The sequence below is a fragment of the Lissotriton vulgaris genome, chromosome 10 (assembly GCF_964263255.1).
Source record: "Lissotriton vulgaris chromosome 10, aLisVul1.2, whole genome shotgun sequence".
In the NCBI taxonomy this organism is placed as follows: Eukaryota; Metazoa; Chordata; class Amphibia; order Caudata; family Salamandridae; genus Lissotriton; species Lissotriton vulgaris.
Genome location: NC_141698.1, coordinates 473,915,620 through 473,937,762, shown reverse-complemented (window position 1 = coordinate 473,937,762; position 22,143 = coordinate 473,915,620). Strand labels below are relative to the sequence as shown.

At 43.4% G+C, this 22,143-nt stretch overlaps 1 protein-coding gene across 1 annotated transcript in view; it reads right to left on the bottom strand.

The window, feature by feature from the left end:
* Nucleotides 1–22,143, bottom strand: part of LOC147685423 (syntaxin-binding protein 4-like) — a 986,001-nt gene that overhangs the window by 244,360 nt on the left and 719,498 nt on the right. Inside the window, exon 16 of the mRNA XM_086939786.1 lies at nucleotides 17,243–17,434. Within this exon, the coding sequence (XP_086795912.1) occupies nucleotides 17,243–17,434 (192 nt within the window). The remainder of the gene's footprint in view (nucleotides 1–17,242; nucleotides 17,435–22,143) is intronic.

The window sequence follows — 22,143 nt, the reverse complement described above, 5'->3', positions numbered from 1 at the left end:
TCAGCACATATTGTGAAAAATTTGGCAAAATGCAAAACAGGCATTTTGCGCTACTGTTTTCATCTTTGTGTCAATGTTGGACGAGAAGACACGGTTCACAACAAAAAAAAAACCCAAAATACAAGTGTTGCAAACAGACACTCACATTTTGGACATTCTTGGTGTTCTGTATTGACTAGTAATTTAACCATATATCATAGTTTTGGGAATTTTGCATAACAAGCGAAACACAATGTTCGCACGATTGCTCTCGCATACAGGCATTCAGGTCTATATGGGACATGAAATGAACTAGTCATGTGGGCGTTTCATGCTGGTATACTGAACAGACCACAACGTTGTAGGTATTAACAAACATTGCTTGTGCATTTGTCAGCGCTTCTAAACTTACACCTGCGTCGTATAGGCAGACATGATGTAGTAAATTAAGCAACAGGCACCAAAGTGGAGGTGATTTCATGCAAACATGTTTTTCCTTTATAGAAAACATTATATTTACACATTTGCAGGAATCCATAGCCTGTGGAATCTGCACTCTGTGGAGAATATGTATTCGTTGGGATATGAGGGATAGATATATTCCTAGAGACCTATGAAAGCCGTACGTTCTCCACTCAAGCTTGATAGTCTGAACATCAAACATGATGTCTTGCAAGCCTATGGCAGGTTTTCAGCCTCTGAACTAATTTATCAAGCAACAATTCATTGACCCATCGTACACCTGCATGGAGCTCTGACCACATATGTCTGTAAGGAGTGCTGATCTCTTCTACAATACTAGTGAGTTACTTCAATTATCGTAGCTTCTAAGAGGTTGTGTCAAGTTTAAGATATTTTTCTAGTCATAAGTAACGGGTTTTTAATCCGCATCATTTGCATGTTGGGCACAAAAACTGAGGATGTGAAGAATGAAAATGCAATTCCCAGAATGCAATGTGAAGCTGTATAAAAGGCGATAACAGAATGTGTTACAAAGTAAAGACCCGAAGCTAAACATTGCAACAGAGAGTGCCTTACACATTATAAAACATCGGAGCACCAAATATGTTGAGGATTCCCCCACGACTATGTAGGAGAGAAAGAAAAATTGAAGGAGATGTGTGCAAGGAAAGGAGAGAAAGACACAAAAAGGAGGGAGACTGGAAAGGAGACAACCAGTGAGACAAAAGAAGAAGGATGTGTGAGGAGAGAGAGAGAAAAGGGGAGACATGGTGAGACAAGAGTGAAGGTGAGATAAAAAAGATATGGGAGGGGTGTGGTTAAAGGTAGTAGAAGAGACAATAGGAACGGGGAAGAAGAATGAGTAGGAGAGTGGGGGAATGTGAGGAGAAGAGACGCAAGGAGAAACAAAAGGAGGTGGAGAAAAGGAAAGAGACATAAAAGGGGAAGAATTTGAGAGACAAAAAGAGGCTTGCTTAAGAGAATGGATGGACAAAAGAAGAGAAAGAAGCTTGAAGACCAGAGACATGAAAGAGAAAAGAAGAGAAAGGCCTGGATGGGGGATGAAACAAAGGAGCGGATGGAGGAAAGAGGCTGGTAACTCAAAGTGAGTAGATCTGAAGTGGAACAATAGGAACAGGGTGAGAGAGTGAAGGGAGCAGGCGAGGGGCAGAGAGTTGCAATGGAAGGATGACACTAAAACGTTCAGATGAAAAAGAAGAGAAGGGGAATAGTGAATGGCCAAGGAATGAGAGAAAGTCAACGGGTGATGGCTTTTCCTGAGGCATAACGCATGATGGATGGATAATGCCTCATAGATACTACCTTAGGTTCCTTGTGGTCCAATAATCCAGGTACTTGATCTAAAGGTTAGCTATGGAGTGTTCTCTGATACCTGGTGGAAGGCTTAAACCTTGAAGTGAATCCACTGTGTAATTCCTTTCACCAAAGGGCTATTATCATGGATTAAATACTCAGCGGTAAAGCCAATGCGCCAAGGGTCCCAGTGCAAGGAGGAAAATGATCCCACTAACCACTGTTTGAATTGTGAAATACTGCAATAGTCAGAGCTCAGTTGACCCCTCAGGATTCTGGGCCCCAGTACTACTGCACCTGCTGCACAGATTGAAACTTTGTTCCCTGGAAATGCTATCAGTGGACTCAGTGTCTAATTCTAATTCCAGTACTTGACTCAGTGTCAAACTTGGATTGTCCATGGTGACAGGTGTCCGATTCTGGAGCCCAACTGCTCTGGTCTGCCTCTGTGAACTTTCCCTGTTACTGACTTTTGGCAGACCGTAATGCTGCAGGAAAGATTGTAGATTTCAACTGGTGCCACAATTCTTGTGTGTGGGTATCAGGGTCTACTCTATGGCAGATTGATGTTCTAGAGCAGTATTCCAGAAGGTGCCCCGGGGGTCTAATGGGCGTTTGAGCCCGCTTTGCTTGCCTCTGTGGCTCTTTGGTATTACAGAAGGGGCAGCAGAAACTTGTGCAGCCCCTTCTGTAATACCAATAGCACTGGTGCACTTAAAGCGCCAGCGCTAGCTTCAGAAGGACTTTCCTCATTTGCGTGGGGGCGTGGCCCATGCAGGTGAGGGAATCGCTTTGCCGTTTCCCCAGCGCCATAATACAGAAGCAGGCACAGAGGCAAAGAAGCTGAAGAGGTGAAAGGGGGGGGGTCTCATGGACCCCCAGACATCCCCTTGCAGGTGGGTGTAGTCACTCACTGCACCTGCCTGCAAGGGAATCTCAAATTCCCCTTTAAGGTGCAGGCAGGTTGCTGCCTGTCCAGTGAAACATGGAGTGGGTGCTTCAAAGTCGCTCCGTATTTCACTTGAATGCGCTACTCACAGGGCAGCACAGGTTCGTTGCTGCCCTGGGGGCAGTGCATTCTATTTAATAGGGAACACTTTTCCTATTTTGTGCCCAGCGCACCTGTTTTAAAGTATGCCAGGCGTATACCGGGAAAGTGCGCCCTAATACATAATATGGCCCCTGATGTGCATATGCAATCCTTATGAAGGTCGCTGCTCTGGCTACAGCAGGTTTCTAAGGCTTCTCTGAGCCCATTATATTTCAGAAAAAGTGAACATTTCAGAAAACAGTCTCTTTATATGGACGAAGCAGCTGTGTTTGAGTCATGTTAATGTGTCACAGGATTGAAATCACACATACAAACTCACTTGTAACATGGACATGTCACACATGAAAAAACTTACAACATAGCAGCTACAAGCAGACTGCTAAAAATCATGATTGAATACTACTTTATGACCTGCTAAATAAAACTTCAAGTGCAAAATCCAAAGCAGTTTATAATGTAAAATACTACTTTTAAAAGCATATCTTCTTTGCAGTTGGGAACGGATAACTTCAGCAAAAGATTTAAAGCCTTATTCTCTGGGGGCTAACAGCAGAGCTTCTCAGCTTCATAGGAAGTGGCTTCTCCCAGGTCTTGAAAAAACGTTAAAACAAAACCTATATCCCGATGACCCAAATCATTTTAGACCCATCTTGCGGCTTCCCTTCCTGCAAAGTTAGTCGAAAGAGCCATGAACACTCAATTATCTCAATTAATACATGATCATCAGCTGTTAGATGCGGTACAAAAGGGGGTGGTGATGGACGGAGCATCTAAATCAATCAAACACTCACACCCAGTCAAAAGATCTGGGTTTAATCCATCACCATTCTTTAGCCCACTCCCCCACCCCAGTTCAGACATGGCTATATGCAAATCAGTCTGACCCTGTGCCTCATGGGAACAGTCCAGCCCAAACTGCCAAGCCATGTCTTCCCTGGACAGGAAACAAGCTTCCGAGGACCAGTTTCTGGCATTCCAGCCGTCTTCAGCCCGGCATGCTTGAATCCAGTGGCAAAGTGAGCAAGGGACTCACGTCTGAGCATACCCTGCCACACATATGGCGGCCAAAAGCGGTACAAAAGGGGGTGGTGATGGACGGAGCATATGAATCAATCAAACACTCACACCCAGTCAAAAGATCTGGGTTTAATCCATCACCGTTCTTTAGCCCACTCCGCCACCCCAGTTCAGACATGGCTATATGCAAATTAGTCTGACCCTGTGCCTCATGAGAACAGTCCAGCCCGAACTGCCAAGCCATGTCTTCCCTGGACCGGAAACAAGCTTCCGAGGACCGGTTTCTGGCATTCCAGCCGTCTTCAGCCCGGCTTGCTTGAATCCATATAGCCATGTCTGAACTGGGGTAGTAGAAGAATGCCAGCAAACCAATGCATGAACTTACATGCCAACAGGTCTCATTCAGGCAGGAGACTTGGGGCCTGACTTTGAGTTTGTGGACCGGGTTACTGCCTCCCAAACGTGGCAGATATCCTGTCCGCTGTATTGCAAGGTATTATATCCGATGGCACTTGTAGTGTGTTTGTGACCGAGTAACCCGTCCTCCAAACTCTTATCTGGCCCTTGATTTTTTAAGCCCAAATTTTATTTTAGGTGTCTCCCCCCTGAGATTGATTCACTCTAATGTAAGTCAATGGGAAAATCAGTTACCCCAATTTCTTTTCAAACTTTCAATCTTACCAGGTACAAATGTTGCCATGCATGTCTGAAGCACAGGCCTCAATGCAAAACCCATTCAAAACAAGGTGTTTGCTATTCATTAACTAAAATGATTGGCAAATAAAAACAAAATAGCAAAAATATGTTTCTTTATATTAACACCAATCATTATGTAATGTTCAGAAAATAGTATATTTTTTATACAAACATATACTGTGCTTACAGACCAGGGCATTATTCATGTAAACCATACAATGATGCATACCAACCAATAACTTGACACGTGTAAACAATAAGGTTAAACATGCAAACCACTAGGTTAATTATGAGAGGCAGTATATCATGCATGCAAATCAGCTTGTAACACTTGAAAACCAATAGCTGAACTTTTAAACCAATATATTACACACAGAAACCAGACCATTACATGAATGAACCTATATAGCACGCATACTAGCCATATATATGTGTGTCAACCTATATATTTAAAATGGAAATCAGTACGGTATTCATGCAAACCAGCTAGTTGTGCATGGGAACCAGTATGTCATGCATGTAAACCACAATGTCATGCTTTCAAACCAATAGACTGTAAACCACCAACCAATATATTACATGGAGAAACAGCGAATTACAAAAGTGAAACAATTTATTATGTATACAAACCATACAGTTCTGCAAGTGTACAAGTTCATTATGCATGCAAACCACTATGTATTTAATGCTCTCAAACCAATAGGCTACAGAGTTAGTTGAATATATTACACACATTACAACAGTGAACCAAAATAATATTTATATGATTCAGTTCATTAAACATTGACAACCATATGTTACGCTCTCACATTGATATGATATGGACGCCTATCCGAATGCTATTAACCAGCAAACAGATTGCAACTAGTGTTCCTATTTTTTTTAAAATATCTTTATTAAGTTTTGAAACAAACACAATATTGCATGACATCTTACATCAAATTGGTTCCACATGCTCCTAATGGGGGAAAGTATCTGAGCAAACATATATATGGTAGACAGGTGTTTGTGATATTCATGAATGCTTTCAAGTGCATTGAACTCAGAATGTTAAGTTTGATTGGTCTGCTGTGGTAAGCATAGTTGTATAACTGGGGAGGAACAAGGATGTTGTGGTAAGGGGTGACGGGCATGTTGGTTTCAATGACATGGTGTGTGGATTTATGTACATGAGTGGGGTGGTGGCTTGAGGGCTGGCTGGTGCATTGGAGGTGTGCAAAGTTGGGCAAGGTCCTATTGCAGGTGTGTGCTAACATGTACATCCCTATTTGAAGTGGGATTTACTCAGTGTGTGTGTGGGGGGGGGGATTTATGAGGTAGGTAATCGTTTCCCGCCTTCTGAAGGAAGTGTGTGAGAAAGGTGGCCTATTGAGAAAATATAGGTTGTTGTGTATCCGACAAATCTCTTCATACCAGAGTGCACCATCCTCCGCTGCGCCCCACTTAAGGACTGCCTCACCATGCCCCTATTGGAGGAGCCAGCGAAGAACACCAATGTGGTGTGAGTGTGTGCCTGCCTAGGAGTAACACCAGGTCCGCAAAGCGGGCACAGGTTTCAGTTGTTTCTTGCATCTACAGATCCCAGGGGGCATGCTTCCCATGTGTGAATGTTAGGTATCTCTGTGACCGCATGTTAAATGGTGTGTTTTAAGCACCCGTGCTGTGAAGGGCCCAACAGGACCTTAGCATATGCCTGAGGGTTGCATCAGGAACGCGAAAGTGTGGGCACTCAACTGTGTCTCAGGTAAGTGGTGGTGAAATTTGCCAGGGTCCGTTAGGTCCTTTGCAGAATAAAGGACTGTAAATGTTTGAAACATGAGTTGGGGGAAACCCTTTTTGGAAACTCCTGTGCCCATTCAAATTTCTTGTTGTGTAGCACCCTCCTGAATTCATTTTTCCACTTTTCGCGTAGCGTTGTGAAGGGAATGGCCATCAGCTCTCGTACACTTTGGAAAGCCGGGTAATCAAGTTCCGACCGGCGCCCATTGTCAGGACGGTCTGGAGAAGTGGGTGTGTCGCAGTTCTCCCTCAAAAGGTCCCAGCATGTGTGGTGTTTGTGACTGAGTCTCCAGTGTAATATTAACTGCCCAGGGGGAAGATCATTCTGCTCAGCCGGTTGGCCAAAGGGGATAATGTGACCTTCAGCAAACAGGTCACCTGCCTTAAGTATCAAGTGGTCTGTCCAGACCCTCAACTCGCCCATGGTATAGTAACCTGGGTTGCGAGGGAGGCCTATGAGTGGCAGATCTGGAGCATACAATGTGTTCACTCAGGATACATGGTAGATTCTGGCCATACAAGCCTTTGCGACTGTCATCTGAAGAGGCCAAGGAGTTGTGTGTTGTGCTTTTGGCAGGAGTAGGTGATGAATCATGGGCATTGGGAGAGGTCCAATGTCATTACTGGCTTTGGTTAGGTACCACCCAACAGTCTAGCCAGATAGCCACTGTAATTGTACTGCGAGTAAGTACGGCTCAAAGCTCAGGTCCCCAGGTCCCCCGAGGCAGCAGCAGATGCAATTTAGCTAGGATAATATGTCTGCGCCCCTGACCCCATATGAGTGAGCATTATAGAGAGTCTAAGTCCCTGAAAAAGGAGCAGGGTGACATAATTGGAAAATTTGTGAAATAATATAAAAGGCGTGGCAGAATGGCCATCTTCGCTAAGGCAATCTTACCTGTGGGGCCAGGGGGAACGATCACCAAAACTTGCAAAGGTTTCCCTCATATAGGTCCTGTTGGCTATGATATAAGTAGACCCCCAGGTAGAGGTTTGTCTGTGCATGCCAATAAAGAAGGGTGCCTTAGAGATAAATATCATATAGTGGTTGGTTAGGACATAATGGGTATATGGCTGATTTTGTCCAGTTAACACAGAGACCAGCAACTACAGCATCCTCCGCTAAGATGTCCCTAAGTGGTGTGAGGCTGGTCGTTATATCTTGCTTATGTGGCAGCAGACCAGGATAATGCATGTGTCCTACTTGTGAGCAGGATGCCCCACCCTCCTATGGATTATTTTGTTACACAAGGGAACCCAAGGAAGCAATATGCTAGGGACCTTAGGTAATTATATCTTTGCACAGGACAGTGGTCCCTAGGCAGAAGGAGTTTTCAAGAAATAAATATAGACTAAATAGGCACTATATTCATTGTCCAGCCGGACAGTTTTAATTTCTGATAAATAATTTATACAAAAAATCTGGTGTGATAACAGCAGGACACCAGCCAATGTCCAACTAACACACTTAGGAAAGGGACAAACAAGAAATATTTGAGGCAATTTAAACAGTCTGTGTATTACAATTCACAGTCAGACAATACTAATTGCACACTATTGCTAGCGTCAAATAGCACAATTCATACGCATATAGTGTGACAAGGTCGACGACGTTTCGAACCTATAACTTATTCAAGGTTCATTTTCAGGACATCAAATATATGCCTTCTTATTTAAAAAGTCACAATACACTTTTTAGCCCGTACTATGGGCAACAATTGCCACAACATATATTAATACAAAAGGCAAAAGACAAAAGGGGGAAAGAGAAACAGAATACACAGATTAGGGCATTTTTTCAAAAAGAGAACTGATCACACACTTAAAGTACAATAGATGTTGGTTACTCCAAAAAACGGAGAAGTATGACCCGTTTAGAACCGAACCCAAACATTCAGTTGTGCCAGATTCCAATTTCACATTCAAAAATGTGAACATTAATCAAGAGTAAAGTAAAAATTACAAATTGGGTCAAAGGACCATTAGTGCAGCAAGTAACATAACGGAGTGAATTGTGCCCAGTGTAATTCGGTTGTCATAGTGATGTGAGCCCAAGCGGAAGATAATAAAATGCCAGCGAGTGATTTCTACAGAAAGTGTCACGGAGTCCTACAAGGTGGCGCAACCGGACCCCTAAACCATAAAACCGGCACCTCAAATTAGTGAAGTCAAATACGGCATGGGGGTAAATGTACCTACAAGGCTGGTATGAAGGCCGAATGCCTGAATATTACAGAATTGGTCCGCCTAAACCATATAAAGTCAGTGATTAGCAAAAAGTTAAATCAGTAGCCACACCGCTAAAGAAAAGAATACAGAGCCGATTTCTTGCTTACCGAATATACAGCAAGACTACCGCAACAAGTTAGGAGAATTGGTGAAAAGGAAACAATGCCGTAATTACTAACCTGTAATTGCAAGGATTAAAAGGAGTATGGGTGGGCAGGGCAAGGGACTACATAATCATAGACACGCTCTTACCAAAAAGTTGCCTGGACCTGGCCGTCAATGCGATCCGCGTTCAAGGGGAAAATCGCCCACACAGCTGTGAAAGCCGATAACCAGGAAGTAAGGATCCCAGGGTCATGTGACACCCTCTTATGGAGCCACACGACGAGTGGCTTAATGGCGAGTACAAACAGCAGGGGTGTAGTGGCAACACTGTTGCGTGCTCCAGTTTACTGGGAAGGAGGACGAAACAAGACAACCCAGATGGACCCCGGAGTTTGGCTTGGAGAAGAGTAATTTGGTGTGTGCCATTAGCCTGGGTCCGATACCCATGCAGACAAGAACTTCAAATAGGTAGTGCCATGACAGGGTATTGAATGCCTTCTCCAGATCAAGGATAAAATAGGCCCATCGAGAGAAGCGTAATTGGACTAGATCCTGAACATGAAAGAGGTAACTGATATTTTGCGAGATGTTGCGTCTGGGGACAAAGCCTTCTTGACCTGCGTGCACCACTTCCTGGATGATCTGGGCGCACCGATCTGCCAGGATTTTACCTAGAATTTTATATTCAGCTCTAGGATGCAATGGGTCTGTATGAGGATAGCAGTGGTGGGATCTCTGCCTGGCTTAGCAAGGGAAACCAGAAGGGACTCTCTGAGGGAGTGAGGGAGCTTACCGGTGTTTAAAGCCACGTTATACATTACTGCCAGGCGTGGCACCTAGAGTGAGGCTAAGGTGCTGTAATACTCTAATGACAACCCATCTACTCCCAGTGCCTTGTTTCGGGTCAGGCCGTGGATTCCCTGCTTCACATCAGTGGGTGTGATCTACGCTGCTAGGGATAGCCTGGTGGAGAGTGGAATGTGTGGAAGATCTATCCCCACTAGAAATTCTGTGACAAGATCAAGTGGCGAGTCATATGGGGCCCTATAGATTGATAAATAATAGTCATAGAAGGCTTGCAAGATATCAGTCTGTGAGTGGACTGTAATGCCCGCTAAGTTGATCACTTCAGCGTAGGTTTTTTCGTGTCTTTGAGCTGCATGATCAGTGCAGGATCAGTATCTTCCACTTTGCTCAGCTCCCCAGGGAGCATTCATCCGGAAGTAGGAACCCCTAACTACAGGACTTTATATTTTACCTGGACTAAACTCTGCTACAGAAACCAAGTTTTTTGAAGATCTGCTTGACGCTGGACGACTAAACAATCTCCCTTGGAGTAAAGCAGGCACCTAAACGCATCTGACCGGTTTACATCTCCAAAGCTCCTGAGGACTCTGAGGAAGATTTCTGCAACACAGGAAGTGTGTTCTGAAGGTTTCTGAGGTTGATCTGTGCTCTCAGCTATTCTGGGGCCCGTGTCCCTTGTGGGGACCGTGCAACATGAACCCCTGTGCATCATGTAATTTTGCAGCAGCATATGCTTTTCGGCAAATCCTGAGGCTGTGTTTTGGGCTACTTGTAGTCCTGACCCCAAGCAGTGTTTCCACTAAAGATTTCTGGCCTACACTCCACAAGTGTTTCGTGGGCTGGTATTTTGTGATTCATCTTGAGGTCCCTTCGCGATCCCTGGTCTGTTGGCCTGTGGGTCCCTGTGAACGTAACTTTAACTTCCCATGGCTTTCCTGGTTGCTCCAGATGTGCCCTGGCTTTCAATTGCTTGGAGAGTTCCCAGGACCTTGCTGGTCCTCACCGAAGCTGATTTCATCTGACCACATGGCTTGTAGTTGCCATGGCTTGTTGGTGTTCCATCTGGACACTCAACCCCCCCAGCACTCGACATCCTTTGTGGGACAGCTCACCTCCGGACTTTGGTCATCGTCGACGTCTCTGGGTCCCCGTGGCTGCAGAGTCAAGCATTCCGTCATCTCACCTGAAGCACTCAACATCGGTGGGCATTAGTCTACCGAGCCCCTGGTCACCATGAAGTGACCCAGACTCTGTCCTCTCTGCTTTCAGGTTCTTCTCACCTCGAATCCTTGCTTGGATTCTACTGGACACTTTTCCTCTTCACGGCAGCAGCACTTTTACGCATCACGCCATTGAGTAAAACGAAGGTTCCTGACATCACTTGACACCTATGCACCCGGCTCCCCTGGGTTAGGTAACACGAGTACTACAGTTACTTACAAGGGTGCTGGCCCTATAACCTTCTATGTTTGAAAGGGTTTGCTCAAAGTCCTCTGCGAGTGTCCTTAATCTTTAAGAAGAGGTGTAAAGAGCTTGCGCCTGTGTTCTCACACTGTACCCGTCTTCCGTGGGTCCCCTGTGTAACTACCTTGGGTAGGTCCTTGGGCTCCCCGCGATTCTACGTGCTCTAGGCATTATGTCTAGTCAAGTCGTGGTTGTTATACCACTTTCTTAGTATACGGTTTAGTCTCCCCCTGGAGCCCACTGTGTATTGTGCTGTTTACTGTTGTTCTAGTGATTTAATGATGCGTGATTTGTTCTCTAATATCATAAAGAGGTTAGTAGAGAGTGTTTAGTTATAAATACAAATATTTTATATATTCCTTGTGTGGTTCTCCTTTCATTTGGTCATTCAGGAGGTTCTGATCTGGTAAAACAAGCTGTTCTACATTCCTTCTAGACTTAGCCTGAAGGCTACTCTCCATAGCTACCACTAGGATAGCTTTCAATAAAGGTTGTCTTTAACCTAATCATCAATAAGGGTTTTTTGGACTGGTACAAGGTGCCCACTATAATTAGTGAAAGACACACAATTGATGGACAGAATGCAGAACAAATCAAAACATTCACCCCCACTCAAGTGATCAGGGTTAAATCCATCATTCTTAAGTTCACCATGCCACCCCAGTTTAGATATGGCCAAATGCAAATCAGTCTTGACCCTGTACCTCATGGGAACCATCCAGCCCAAACTGCCAAGCCAGGTCCTCCTTGTTTGGGGGCACCACAACTGGTGGTGGTAACCCAAAGAAAAAAAATGCATTGTGCTTTAATGTAGTGCAAGGCTGAGGTTAGTCGCTGATGTGCAGCTATGTTGTAGAATTGCTCTTTAAATGCAGATAGGTGGGTATCCCAGAGTTGACAGGGGAGTATGTTGTCAGCCTCCGGGAAAGGCAGGGAGGCCACAAACCGTGTATGATACAAGTTGGACGGGCCTTCGAGAGGAGTCCCTGTGTAGAGGGTAGTTTGTGTTCTGCTGTAGTTGTAACATAAGAGTCTGTTATAACAAGGGACAAGTGGCCATGTAAGCTGGAATGGAAATGTTTGAAGAATTGGGGTAGCTGCTGCCAATGGCATTGTGAATGAGGGGGAGCTATGTGTCAGCCCAGGGGTCATCTGTCCGGGAGGTGCATCCCCAGCTTGGTGACATCATGATGGAAGGAGGTATTTAGCTCATGGAGTCTACTAAGAAATGTTTACAGGAGATTATCTGCTGTCTGTAGCGTTTGCAGTGAAGTGGATTGTGATCCAGTTTGGGAGTCCTCGGGCTGAGAGATGTCCTCTTCAGAATAAAAGATATGCGGGCCCTTGTCATTCTCTGTGGCCATGGAGGCAGGGCCCAGGTTTGCTGCAGCTTGTATGGCCCACCTACGATCCGCAATGATTTGTTCTAGGTTGAGGGAACTTGTGGAAGACATCCGAGATTGTGGTCTCGTACGTGGTTTACTCCATCATCTGTTCTGTGGCCCACGGGGGCCTGGCATAGGCTTGGCACATTCGATTGCTGGTTCCTCCTGATGTTGGTTGGCCCAATCCCAAGCCTCTTTAGTGTTGATAAAGAAGACAGCGGTGCCGCCAGATATTTAGTCAGGCAAGGAACAGCAGTGAGTACTAGACCCCACGCTGGCGGAGGCATCGCTTGACGAGGAGCGTTGGCGCTACACAGCCTGGGTGTAGTCAGGAAACAGCAGTATGTTTATGTCTTCCACCCACAGCACTCCTGCCGATCTGGCTGCATAGAGTATAGAATCCCAATCTTTAAAGTGCAGTAATTTTGCTAACATGGGGTGGGGGTGAATCCGGCAGTGGGCATCTTGCCGGAACACGGTGCGCCCTCTCTAGGGAATAGAAGTAGGTAAGATCTGATGTTGGGGGTGAGGCTTTTGAACCAGGTCCCCAGATAGGCAAATGGGTCTGTGCCCTAAATTCCCTCTGCGAGCCTCAGGATAGGAATATTGCTCCTACGGGAGTGTCCCTCCAATCTTCCACCCTGTCTTCTAGATGTATGACTCATTTCAGATCCCAGATCGCTGACTGGTTGTCCTTTGTGAGAGGCTGCATGGAGGGCAGGGTTTTAAGCCATCTGAATCTCATAGCAAGTTGAAGTGTGCAGCCCAGGAGTGGAAGCTGGCCTCCATGGAGACCAGGGAGTGTTCCATAGCCGCCAACACCTTGTCCAGTTAATCCAAAATTGAGAGGGTGGATGTGTCTTCTAGCTGAAGGGTGTCCGGAATCAGAGATGGTGGGTTTGTAGAAGCCAGCTGCTGGACTGTGGACCTTGACCTGCCATGTCTAAAGAGTTCTTCTCACAGCGTGGGGGTGTGTATTCAGGATTTGCAGTTGGATGCTCATGACTAGCCCAGAAGTCACCGTGCATTGAAACGAGAGTGGCAAGGTCAGGAAAGAAATTGACACTTCGGATCCTGAAGCCGCGGCCATCTATTACACTACATGTATTAAGACTGCAACTGACACCCGTTCCCATAAAAAAACGTTCTGCCTACAGACTTTCAAATTCTGCCCCATGGTTTACTGAAACACTCAGGTTAGAAATACAAAGCTGCAGACACCAGGAACGCAAGTGGCGCTATAACTATGACCCTCATGAAAAAAGTTGCTACAAAGAGAAGCTAAAAAACTACAAATTATCAATCATCCCTCAGAAAAGCATTTTCTTTAACAATCAAATCGAATCAGCCCAAGATTCAATTAAACAACTTTTTCAGGTCGTTTCTCATCTCTCCGGCCATGACAAATCCTCCACTACAGAAGCCTTTCAACCTATGTGCAATGCACTTTCTACTTATTTCCAAGAAAGGGTCTGTGACATCTACTCCAACTTTAATAAACTCACTAATGATACACATCAGACCCATACTCATACCATACCCAAATCCACACCCCCCAAACCTCCCAATTTTTCTTTCAATCACACTTCGCCTGAGCTAGTTCACAAACTTATGATGTCCACCAATTCTGGCTCACCCAACGACCCTTGCCCACCTTCAGTTTTTAAAACGGTCCCAGAGACGATCTCAGCTGTTCTTGCAGAGATCTTTAATGCCATGATTACATCGTGCACTTACCCTACCATATGGAAAAAGACAGTAATGAAGCCACTACTTAAAAAAAACACCTTAGATCCTTCCAAAGTCACTAGTTACAGACCCATAGCATGCATTCCCTACTCATTTACGATCATTGAAAAAATCATGAATATTCAATTATCTGAATACATAGATATTAACAACTGCTTAGATGCTTCCCAATTTGGATTCAGGAAGGGACACAGGACCAAAACGGCACTAATAAAAGCTTCAGATGAGATAAGAATGATCCTCGACAAAGGAGGTGCCGCGGTGCTCATACTACTTGACCTGTCCGCGGCTTTCGACACGGTCGATCATTCTATTCTTATCGACCGTGTCGGAAAAGCTGGAGTCTCATTAAATGCCGTCTCACTCCTTGCATCCTTCTTGACAGACCGAGAGCAATCGGTTTCCATGGGCGCATTCTCTTCTGACTCCTTTTCACTACCTTGTGGAGTCCCCCAGGGATCCTCGCTGAGTCCAACACTCTTCAACATTTATGTGGCGGACTTGGCGAGGGTCATTAAAGCTCCTCGTCTAGCAGTAACATCGTACGCAGATGATACACAGCTTGTCCTGGCCATTAACAACAATGGAATGGAAGTTGCTAATAACATCCAAAAAGGAATGCTTGCCATATGTAATTGGATGAACTCAAACTGTCTGAAGCTAAATTCGGACAAAACCGAGGTGATGGTGTTTGGGAAACTCATTCCCGCATGGTCTCCCACCTGGTGACCTCAAGACCTTGGCCCCCCACCTAACCCTGTCACCAAGGTTAGAAATCTGGGCGTAATTTTTGACAACAGACTCTCATACACTCATCAAGCCAATTCAATAGTTTCTGCCTCCTTTTTTATACTCAAAATGATCAAAAAACTTCAACCTTACCTTCCCTCAAACACCATAAATACTTTGATTTCAACTTTACTAATGTCCCGAGTCGACTACTGCAATGCCCTCATGCTTAATGCTCAAGAACAAGTAGTCAATAAACTTCAGCTGGTCCAAAACGCGGCTGCAAGACTCGTCACGGGCACACCCAAATTTAAACCTATCTCAAATATCATTCGCAAACTTCATTGGCTACCGATCAGACAGCAAATTAAATTCAAAGCCCTTTGTATTGCTTTCAAAAGCATTCATGAAAAAGAGCCTTCTTTTCTTAAAGATGCCCTTTGCCCCTATCGACCATCACGCACTCTCAGATCTGCTGATGCTAACCTTCTGAAGGTAGTCAAAACCAATAAGGCTACTTGGGGAGACAGATCCTTCGCAGTATCCACGGCTAAACTATGAAACACCTTGCCCGGTGATCTTAAGAACATTCCTACATTACTATCATTTAGGAAGCAGCTGAAGACCTGGCTATTTAATCACTAGATTCCACCATTTCCCGGGTCTAACCTTAAGTCTTCTGTCAAAGCGCCAAGACACCCATGGGTAATTGTGCACTCAATAAATTGCATAAAATAAAAATAAAATAAATAAATAAGAGCACCGCTACTGTTGTCTCCAGCTGAACATACAGATGGTTCATGCCATGCCTGGGAGGGCTGGGAGGGGGTAGAGAGGGCCTAATGTATGAGCAGGAGCAGTGTACCAGTCTGGGCCCGGCCCCTAACAGTTAACCACATGCCTCAATGGTGACAGAGGGGGTTGGCGAGCTTGACACAAGCCTCATGAACTCGTTATAGGCCAATAGGTCTCCAGTGATGGCCAGTTAGATGGGCTGAGGACCCCCCAGCCCTTCCGGTCCGGGCCCACCAGCTGTGCCCCCCTCCCCTGCTTGGCAACGTGACCAGGAACAATCACCAGGTGTCTATGTTTATCTATGTCTTCCTGGACTAGTCAGGAGCCATCATCCCCCTCCGGCACCTTTCCTTGCCCTGTGACACGCACTAGCCTCAATTATGGTGCTGGTGTGCTGACTGTGCTCGGTCGGGCGAAGCCCCCACTTACTGGTGCCTTTACTCCAAGGGGCCATTGACTGTGGGTCATCCCCAGAACTGTCACCTGTTGCTCAAAGTCCCCAGCATGAACTGCTCTCCTATCAGGTGTCACTCCTGCCTCAAGCAAGAAGGGAGGTACAGCGTGGGCTGACAAAAGGGGTGGGCTCTCTTAAGTCCCCAATGCCCCATCTTGGCTGCAGAGTGGACAGCAGTTGTGTTCTTGAGGCCTCATTCGGTAGCTCCACTCCGCACCCTGCGTTGTACGTGTGCCTCAGTGATCGTGCTACACGCCATGAATGTCGGGTGAGGTGGTGAAGCAGGGCCCCTCCATGCTAACTGACCAAGGACCCCATCTGGTTCACCGGTCGCATTCTGTCCTGCCCCATTCCTTAATTATAGCATCAACCCTATTTTGTGTGGGCCCCTCCCAGTCACTGGACACCCCCACCGGCTGGCACACCTCACTAGTTGCCAAGACATACCTCTGAGTTTGCGGCCTGTTGCCAGGAAACACCATCAGCCAGGGTGTGTCCAAGGTCCACCGCCACGTGACCTGCCACCAAGGATCCTTACATTCCCGTGTGTGACACAATAACGGTATTGAATAAAACTAAGCTCTGCGTGGGGCCCAGGTGTAGGGGGCCAAGGGCTCTCGCCTTCCGCCCAGTGATGGCTTGTCTTGACGTGTTCCAGTGTCTGCATAGAGGGTTGAGATCTTTTCATCCTAGACTCGGACCACTCTAGTGGTATCTGCCTGTCACCATGTTGCCAGCAGACATGAGCCTTGCTAGCCTCCCATCACCAAAGATCACCCAGGCTGGCTTTTGTGAGCTGGTTAATGGACAGCGAGATGCAGGGAGCCACCTGGGTTTTTCAGTGTCTCCCCCATTATACTACCAGCCAGGATAGGGAGTGATTTTCTGGCGATGGCTGGAGCACTAGGGAGTTCTGTCTGCCATATTGGCTGGCTAAGCCCAAACCAGTGCTCCTATATACCAACTAGTATAGTGCATGCAAACCATTTACAACTTGTGAGAATCAGCACAGTGCGCAAAAAGGAATACCCAATATTTTTCATGCACCTTATGGTTTGCTATGTTAATCATTGGAAATGATATAAACCAATATGTGTCACATATGAGCTAACTGAACTTTGGCATGTTCGGCATCTCATACTGCCCAGCCCCCACTTGACCTGCACTAGAATGCAGTGGGTGGCGTACCATTGTCCACATTGACAATCTGCATTCTCCTTCCTTTACCTCTCTGCTTTCAGGGGCGGCTGTGGCTCTCTTTCCGGCCAATTTGCTTTTCAGCTCCGTGATTTCGACCTCCAGCAGGTGCACAACTTCCTCGTAGTCATGCTCAGCACTGTGTGCCTGGCGTTGCTCGATTTCTGCCACCTGAAGATGACTCTGCATGGTCTGGTTCTCCAACCTCAGCACCAGTATTTCCTGGAAGCAAAGATTTGGGATTCTTGTTGAGAAAGACTTTTCAAAAAACATCAAACAATCTTTTATGTAGCCCAGATCACCGAATGGTCAAAGTGCAGACAACAGAATACCTAAACCCTGAAAGATTAATTTTTCAGGCTAAACGACAAAGCCAATGCTATTCTATGTTACGCACTTATGCACTTTGCTATTTGTATTTTGTGCGCCTCTTGCATCCAGCCAATCTATTACTCTTTATGGATCTTTTCAGAAATTGAATGTTTTTTCTTTGCAATGGTGTTAATTGTAAGATATTTAGAGTACCTATACTCTAAAAGTTTTGCACTATACACTTTACCCTGTAATACTGTATTACTGTGTTTTCTTGAACTCTCAATAAAAAAAATATATTTTTTAGAAAAGTGCAGACAACTAGTGTTGCTATGATTGCAACTGGGCTGGGGTTCACATCGGAGATCTGCAAATTGACAGTCCTTTTTAGCTTGTATAATAGCCACTTGAGTTACTTTAGGATTATGGGAGAATTGTTTATAATCGCACACTTTGTTCCTAGTACTCACATCCATAATGGGTTCACTTTGCTACAAGTTTATCGAGGCCTAATCATAGTTAACTGAACAGAACTTCAAATACACAAGGGGAAAGTTCATGTTGTTTAATGTAAGCAGTAGAAGTGGAAGTACACATCTTACCAATCAACAGCATTAGGTGAGAGATGAAAATGCCACATCACAGATGCAGCCAATGTCTAAAACCTTTCTAAACAATGGAGCGGTGGCCAACTTTTATGCAAGATATGAAATAGTATTGGTGTTACCCTTCTCCCACAAAAGTCTATAAACACTGGAGTTGTGCTCTCAATCTAGAAATCCTGAAAAAATGGACTTGTGACCATCTTCCAATCGAATCTGTCAGCAATGGAAATGTGACCCTCATCTATGAGTCAGTCAATCATAACTCGTGGAGTTCTGAAACAATGAAGATGTGACACTCCTTCTGGATTATGAAAATGGGATGCTTGTCTATAAGTCACAACATAATGGAGATCCAACCTACTTCCAATAGAAAAAGTAAACAGCCAATAACCCCAACGCAGGATAATAAATACAATGCCCCTTTAGCTCCTTATCTTTACTTCATCAAGACTTCAAGGAGACTATAAGACTTCAATGAGACTCTGTACCCAGCACAGAGAAGGTTTTTTAGGATCTTAGCTGCTGCTTTGAACCTAAAACCTAGACTCTGCAAAAGCCCTGCAGCCATAAAGTGAAGAAAGAGCCATAATAGAAAGGGAAGGATAGGGGCTACTCCACTCACTTAGAAGACCAGCACACTGTCTTGTTCACTGATGCTGCTCACAAGCCATAAAGACACTGCAGCCCAGCTAGCCAGAATTGAGAAATAAAAGAGTTAAAGAATCCAGAGATGCACATTCTAGGACTTAGGGTGGTGAGTCTGAGACCCTCCTGGTGCTGTCTTAGATCCCAGTGGAGCCCTTTCCTCCTGGTTTCTAATCCAAGAAGACCTCACAGTTTTGGTTCTCATTACCCCAGGCATTGAAGTAGTGTTCCAATGTCTGCAGCCTGTCACCCTGTATTTAGAACTGTTTCAAAGGTCTCAGAGTTCCACCTACATAAAACTGAGTAGGCACCTACCTATAAAATCCAGTTCTCAGTTTTCACTCTGAGCATATGCATCCAGTGGGTTAATATACCCCTGCAACTGAAAATAGTGACAAGCCATGTCTGTAGTACAGATACCCCCCCTCCCTATTGGTATCTTGCCCATGCTGTGATTGGTGCACCAGATATCAGAAAGACTTTGATGAACTGTTCTTTGGCACCCACAAGTAAATTCTTGGACTTGAATGTGAACTTGACTTATAGTTTTGACTTTTGTGAAGTCAAGAATATCGTTGACCAGAATATCGAATTTAAGGTAAGTAATATTGATTTTTTTAATATCGAAGTAAATAATATAATTTGATAAAATATAGTTGTAAATAATATACTTTTTTTGTGTTATGAATTTTATATGTATGTTTAAAAAGTGTTATTAAAAGTTTTTACATTATTTTTAAAAATTTGTATAACATTTTTAGAAAACAGTCTTTTTTTTAAAGTAAATTTTGTGTTTGAGTATCTGAGCGGGTTGTGGGTTTATTGGGGAATAGGGTGGGAAGTAATTTAAATATATTTAATTAGGTAATATATGTTTATTTACAGGTATTGTTAATGAATTTATTGTTAATAAACATTAATTGGCAATTAATTTTTTTTAATTGGTTCATTTATAATTATATTATAAATAATGTATTATACATTTTTAGGTATTGTTATTGTTACATAATTTTATCACAAACACAACAGTGCACATCCTTGTTTAGTCTCTATTATCCAATAGGCAGTCTGCCTTGTTAATCCAAAAGTCTCTTGTTGCCGTACAACCACTATTCTTTCAGTCCACAATAGAAACGCACAGTATCTGATAATCCACAATTTTCTTTATTAGTTTTTTCTCTTTTCACAGCCGACGCGCTTTTCGCCTTACGCGAGCTTTTTCAAGGCGAGAAACTTTTCAATTGAGCAGCATGTGTTCTAAAAGTAGTCTAAAAACAGGTTGGCATTATACCTCCAAGCCTTTCGTTTTCTTAGAGACACATGTGGTTAATCTGGTTCCATCCACATGTAATATATTATTGTGTCCTCACAACGGTTGGAGCCTTGATAAGTTCCATCGTCGTACCGCGTGCGCTACTGCCGAAAAAGGTTGCTGTTATGATGTGCTGATCGTATTTAGCAAATCTGCCACTTGTTTGTTGTCATATTGTTACATAATTTATTGTAAATTAATTATTAATTGTAAATCAATGATTAATTAATTGATTAATTGGTAATTCAATTATTATGTTATTTGTAATGTGTAGTGGGTTTATAGGGGAATAGGGCGGAAAGTAATTTAAATATAATTAATTAGTTAATATGCGTTTATTTATTGTTATAGTTAATCATTAATTGGTTAATTTATAATTATATTACTTATTAATAATGTATTCATTTGTATTTATTTTATTGTTATTGCTAATTAATTTAATGTAAATAAATTATTAATTGGTAATTAATTTTAATTAAATGATAATTGGCAAGTAAATTAATTATGTTATTTTTAATGTGTGTCGGATTGTTGGTTTATAGGGGAATAGGGTGAGAAGTAATTTAAATATAATTAATTAGTTAATATGTGTTCATTTATTGTTATTGTTAAATAATTTACTTTTCATTATTAATTGGTTATTGAGTTTTTATTGAATAATTGATAACTAAATTTACGGGTTGGCCATTGTGTGTTTATAGGGAAATAGGGTGGGAAGTAATTTAATGTTATTTAAGTAAATATTAATTTAAATTAATAGGTATTGATTAAGAACTATTTTGTTAAACAATAATTATGTTAGTTATTTGAAAAAAATATATTAGTTTGTTAATTTAACCCCCACGCTATCCTACATTTTCCCTAGTGTGGCACTCACTGGAGTGGGAATAGTAATTTTTACCCCTACGCTATCCAACAATTTCCCTACTGTTGCACTCACTGGAGTGGGAATAGTATTTTTTACCCCTCTGCTATCCAACACTTTCCTTATTGTTACACGTACGGCAGTGGGAATAGTAATGTTTACCCCTGCGCTATGCAACACTTTCCCTACTGTTGCAGACACTGGAGTGGGAATGGCAATTTTTACTCCTACGCTATCCAACACTTTCCCTACTGTTGCACTCACTGGAGTGGGAATAGTAATTTTTACGCTTACGATATCCAGCACTTTACCTACTGTTGCACTTCCTGGAGTGGGTATAGTAATTTTTACCCCTCCGCTATCCAACAATTTCCCTACTGTTGCTCTCACTGGAGTGGGAATAGTATTTTTTACCACTCTGCTATCGAACACTGTCCCTGCTGTTGCATTCACTGTAGTGGGACTAGTAATTTTTACCCCTACACTATCCAACACTTTTCCTACTGTTGCAGTCACTGGGTTTGGAATAGTAATTTTATTTCTCCCACTATCTAATATTTTCTGTATTATTTTAGCTAATATACTGTATAAATAATTTTAAAAAGAGTAAAAATTATTTGAATTGTTTAATATATATATACTTTTAATTTTTATTTATATTATTGTTTTATGTGTATGGATGTATTTATAGAAAAAAATAACCATTTATAAGTGATTAAAATCAATATTAAAACCTATTAATAAGTATGCATATATATATATATATATATAGTAAAATTCCAACAGGCCTTAACAGTGGGGAAGAATTGGCCATTCACCTAGGAAAATAAGCCTAGAGACACATTTCCAGGGCCACCCAACCAATCTCGACAGAAATGGTTTCACCATAGGAGATACCACCAAGAGGGTTTTTTCGGCGGTTTCTAGCGATAGGAACCGCCATGGCCGATCCACGGCAAGATTGGCTAATAGGAATGTGCCTGTTATTGGACTGTACTACTATACACCTTCATTTTATGTCAACACTCTAAGACCAGTAGTGTGTTAAATATACACGAGGTCATTACTTAAGGTTGAGAACTAAACCAAAAAGCTAATAATCATAAATGCTTTCAAACAACCTTCTTACACGTGTATTGAATGTCAAACAATTGTCGTCGATTAACGACTGGTAGCCCGATGTGCCTTTGCT